Below are 5506 nucleotides of genomic sequence, written 5' to 3'. Positions count from 1 at the left end.
TTTAAAAGTAATTTTCATAAAATAAAAATTGAAATAGTTATTTGAAAAAAACGTACCCAAAAAAAGTGCAACTTTTTTCAGTCATTTTTTGATCCTTAAAATTAATAAAATCGTCAACATTTTTTAACAGCATGATAATATAACTTTACGAAGAAAATAAACTGAAAATCGTTACTGTAGGGCGATCCGCTGAGAAGATCTCGCCAATTTTCGAGAGCGCCTTTTTTTTTTCAAAAAATTGATATATCAAAAAATAATTCATATTTTTAAATTTTTCAAAAAAGTACTTTTCTGGCTTGCCGCAGGCTATGCTTGCAGTAAATAGCAAATATGGGCAAGTAAATATAAACGAGTTATAGAAGAAGAGAAAACAGAGGATTTTTAACGGTTTTTTCGATATATCTCGAAAAGTAACAAAGCAATCGATACTTACAAAAAAATCAGTCGATAGGTCTTTTTAAAACCTACAACTTTCTCATTTAAAATTTTTCAATCGGTGCTACATTTTTATAGTTATTTTAGAAAAACCGTTTTTTGCAACTTTGCGATTTTTTTTTAACCATGTTCCCCATTTTAGATCGAGTTTAAAGAACAAGAAACTCAATTTAAAATTTAATTTGCTATACGGTCATATTATTTTTGTCCAGGTAATAATTTCTGTAAGCATTTCTCTATAATGCTTGGACTATAGTGAATATGATAAATTTCAGTTAATTACTATTAATTACATTTAATCCCCATTAATTACGCTTAATTATGCAACTACCGCAGGTCCTGCACGCCAGGGACATAATACCCCTGGACCCCAACGGCTTCAGCGACCCGTTCGTGATCATAGAGCTGCTGCCCCACCGGATATTCCCCCACTGCAACGAGCAGCAGACCAACGTGCACAAAAAGACCCTCCACCCCATCTTCGACGAGTGCTTCGAGTTCAGCGTGTCCCTGGAGCAGTGCCGCTCCCCGGGAGCCATGATAGCGTTCACGGTGATGGACCACGACGTCCTCACGGCCAACGACTTCGCGGGTGAGGCGTTCCTGTCGCTGGGGAGCATACCGGGGGTGGCGGACACCGGCCCCGGCGTGGACAACTTCCACGGCCTGAAGCCGGTGGAGCTGGTGCTCATGCAGCAACATCAGAAGAGTGAGTATTTGTCCTGTAATTGTTTTATTATTGTTACAAATAACTTGTCAAAAGGTCGACGAACATTAGTGACTTAGCGCCGATTGACGTTTACACCCTGTTGGGGGTTGACACCCCTTCTTGGGGGTGGAATTTTTTTTTCAAAAATAAGGGAAATCAATAGAGAATCAAATTTTAAGCAAAAAATATTCAAGGAATTTTTTCGAGAAATCAATAGTTTTTTAGTTATTCACGATTGAAAACTTGGAATTTTGAGTGCAAAAAACACTTTTTCAAAGTATTTTTCGCGTATAACTCTAAAACTACGTATTTTATTAAAAAAAAGTGTAATGAACAAAAATGTAGATTATCAATAAAACAAAGAAAATCATTTTTTAAAAAGTGTTGTACGTCCTCTACAAAGCGAAATATGGTTAGCGGAAGGGGACTTGTTTTGTGGGGAATACTCGAATCGATGTTTTCAACGTCAAATAACAGAAAAAATTTTAATTTTACGTATATAACGCTTCCGGAGTTTTTTGTAGTACTCAAAAAGACCTTCAAAATGAGCACTTATAAAAGTTAATTAGAGAAAAATTGAAGGAGTTATCGTCAAAAACAAATGGGTTGCTAATATTTTTTAAAGAAAAATGAGCAGTAAACGCTGTACCATTTCCATCAGAATTAAAATTAATCGTAGACCCCTTACAATTAGTTTCGTTTTAGTGCTTTTCACACGATCCTGAAGTTAGACCGGTTTAGAATGCGTATTTTTTTAATAATGTACGGTAAAAGTTAAAAACGTATTTATCATTATTCAAAAAAAATTGCCTTATTTAAATAATAACTCCGAAACTATGAAAGATACGTAAAAAGTGATAGACAACAAAAATTTAACTTTTTTTCAACAAATATTTTGCTTTTTTTTATTCCTATAGCATAAAAAATAAAGGAGATATCGCCGCTTGAAGTATCAATTTTAGTGAAAAAACGACCTGTCTCGAGCCCTTCGATCCTTTCCCTTAAAAAAACGAAGGACTTAAAAGGTTTTATACGCAAACGATCTTACAGCTCTTGAAATTATTTTTCAATTGCTTTTTTGTAGGTTACTATAGCTTCGAATTTAACCGAGTTATGGTAAAAAAACCAATGACATTTTTTCGGGCAAAATAGGCTTTCTCATTTTTATATATTATACAGGGTGTGCTATTTAACACTCCCGCTGCCAATATCTCCGAAATGAAGAAATTTATTTTAGTTCCGGAAATTGGGGTGGTTAGATCCCTCGAATAGCTTCAAATTGTAGTTAGAATTGTTAGTTCAAATCTTTCCGTACAGATGGCGTGGCGAAACAAAAAATTTTTTGTTCTCTGGAACGTGGAAATGCAGTCCATCTGAAAGATCTTTAAATTTTGAGTAATTTTTGTAATATAAAGTTTTTCCCTATATTTACTTGTTTTCGAGATATGTCGACTTCAATATGCAATGGGTGATATAACAGGAAAATATATTATTTTATCTAAATCACACCGAGACAAAATATTCTTTTAAAATATTGTTATGATGACTTCATTCACATCACATACTAACTAACAAACAGTAAATTATAAAAAAAAAGTTATCAACTCCAGAAAAAAAATTGTACAATGGTAAATCGTATAACTAGTATACTTAAATTGAAAGACGCAAACTGATAAAACTGTAATTATTGGAAAACCAATATGTGTCATCTGTCATTGTTTTGTTTTAAACAAATGACATGCGCCACCTATGACTGCATTTTTTAATAACATTTGATAAAATACAGTTCGTCTCTGCCCTTTATAAGATTTACTAGTTATACGATTTACCATTGTAGGTACAATTTTTTTTCTGTAGTTGATCATTTGTGTTTTTATAATTTATTGTTAGTTAATTAGTATGTGGTGTGAATAAAGTCATTATAACAATATTTTAAAAGAATATTTTGTTTCGGTGTGATTTAAATAAAATAATAGATTTTTCTGTTACATCATACATTGCATAATGAAATCGACATATCTCGAAAACAAGTAAATATAGGGAAAAACTTTACATCACAAAAATTACGCACAATTTAACGACCTTTCAGATGGATTGCATTTCCATGTTCCAGGGAACAAAAAATTCTTTAGTATCGCCACGCCATCTATACAGAAAGATTTGAACTAACAATTCTAACTACAATTTGAAGCTATTCGAGGGATCTAACCACCTCAATTTTTGAAACTAAAATAAATTTCTTCATTTCGGAGATATTGGCAGGGAGAGTGTTAAATGGCACACCCTGTATATTATTATTATATTATACAAATAAAATAAGTAAAAAAATTGAGTGTGATTATTTATATGTAGCGTAGCAATTTTTTTCTATAATTGACTATATTTAAAAATCGATTATAATAAAAATATTTTACATTAATATTGGTAAAAGGGTAGTTTATAAGAGTTGAAAATGGCAAAAGTAAAATATTCTCTCAAAAACAATATAAGGGAATTTTTATTTTAAATTATTGCACAATTATAGCATTCCAAGATTTAAAACGTAATTTTTTATAATTTTTTTAGCACAGGGGTGATTTATAAGGGTTGAAAAGTGTTATGAGATACAAATTCTTTCATAAGCAATGAGGGAATTTTTATTTTAAATAATTGCACCGTTAAAGCATTCCAAGCTTTTAAAAAGTAATTTTTTATAATTTTTGTCAATACAGGGGTGGTTTTTAGGGGTTGAAAGGGAAAAATTCTTTTATTAGCTATAAGGTAACTTTTATTTTAAATAATTGCACGATTTAATCATTCCAAATCTTTAAAAAGTAATTTTTATCATTATTTTTTGCATAGGGGTAGTTTTTAAGGGTTAAATAAAGGGTCGAAAAGATCAAATATATCATAAAACATGTTCGACAACATGGAACATTATTTTATCTTTGCGCTTGAACAAGATTTTTATCAATAAAATGCTCAAAACTTAATTTTTTCAATTTTTTTCACTTGGGGGTTAGTTTTTACCCCTAAAAAACAAAAAGCGTCAATCGGGCTTATGTAACTTTTGAACTTGAACCTAAGCTGAGCCTTATTCTAAATTTTCAAATGCAAATCCATGCAGTTTCGAAGAATTCGGAGGTTACAGCTGATTTTCAGCTTCAATGACTGTACTATTAGGAGTAGCTTCGAAGACATCAAAACTTACGCCAACACGTGTCCCCCTTGAAAAGAAAATCGACGTGTCCCGGGTCTTTTTGGTTTTTGTTCAATTCCGGTATTTTTCAGGTGGGAGGTTTTAATTGAAACACCCCGTGTAATAGTAACACTAGGCATAAAGTACCTAGCAATGAAATTAACAAACTATTATCGATTTACAATTTTTTGTTTTTTTCAGACCACCCGATACTTCAAATACTGGAATCGAGGATGGGGGACCGCCTGGCCGGCGAGTTCGTGAAGAAACAGAAACAGAGATTTGCAATCAAATAATTGGTAGAGTCTTAGTATTTTATACCTCTATCTTCCTAAAGAATGGTTGTAACCACTATTTTTTCTACGTGACGTGTCTACTCGGCAAACTGACAGATTTCTACACTTCTCCACGCACTGAATTTTGTATATACATATTTAAATGTAATAAGTATTTTTTATATGTTGAACTAACTCTTCATTGTTTAACGCGGAACGCCCGTAATATTAAAATACGTTCCGAGCCTACGGGACGGTGGATATTTTAATGTGCGCGGGGATTTCGCGTGCAGGAATATTGTTGGTTTGTCACGCTACTGAATGTATAGCCGCCTCCCTCAGTCTAAAAGGACTTTTCTAATGCAAGATCTACTTTTCGACGACTGACCGCGGTGTTGTAAATGTTAGCTGTAGATTTGTTACAACGCGTTTTCGAGGCGAACGATAAAAATGCCAGACTAATACCGGGCGAAAAGGTCGCAGTTTGATATTCGTATACCGAGACGTAATTTTGATATGCAGTACGCGCCTAAAGTATGGAATAAATTCGGTAAAAACGAAACGAATTTTTTTTGGGAAAAATCCTCGAACAGGTCGATTTTTAATTTAAAAAATACATATTTTAACATAAAAGGCGATTTTCAACAGTCATTTGTTTTCGAGTTATGGCGTCATTGAAATTTTTTTTTAAGTAACAACCCGCTATTTTTTTTCTTGATTCCGAAAGATCGTTTCATTATCGATCGAAATGTTCTGTTTGTGATCTTCTTGGACGTCCAGGTTTTGGAATGTCCACAACATTGCCAGTTTCTCTAAATTTAGATTCCATCTTACTGACTGTCGATTGGCTGATACGGCGATCTGGATGTTTTTCGTTAATTAAATCGCAAACTTTCTGCTGCGTTCTAG

General features: G+C 33.0%; 1 protein-coding gene across 1 annotated transcript in view; it reads left to right on the top strand.

Moving 5' to 3' along the window:
* LOC108913726 (BAI1-associated protein 3) overlaps positions 1 to 5164 on the top strand; it is a 133581-nt gene extending 128417 nt beyond the window's left edge. The window contains exons 16-17 of the mRNA XM_023455293.1: positions 772 to 1144; positions 4524 to 5164. Of these exons, the coding sequence (XP_023311061.1) occupies positions 772 to 1144; positions 4524 to 4618 (468 nt within the window). The 3' untranslated portion in view covers positions 4619 to 5164. The remainder of the gene's footprint in view (positions 1 to 771; positions 1145 to 4523) is intronic.
* The last annotated feature ends 342 nt before the right edge of the window (positions 5165 to 5506 follow it).

Source organism: Anoplophora glabripennis, unplaced genomic scaffold, assembly GCF_000390285.2.
Source record: "Anoplophora glabripennis isolate ALB-LARVAE unplaced genomic scaffold, Agla_2.0 scaffold639, whole genome shotgun sequence".
NCBI classification, from domain to species: Eukaryota; Metazoa; Arthropoda; class Insecta; order Coleoptera; family Cerambycidae; genus Anoplophora; species Anoplophora glabripennis.
Note: the sequence above shows the minus strand (reverse complement) of the source record. Positions and strands in the feature narration are given on the sequence as shown.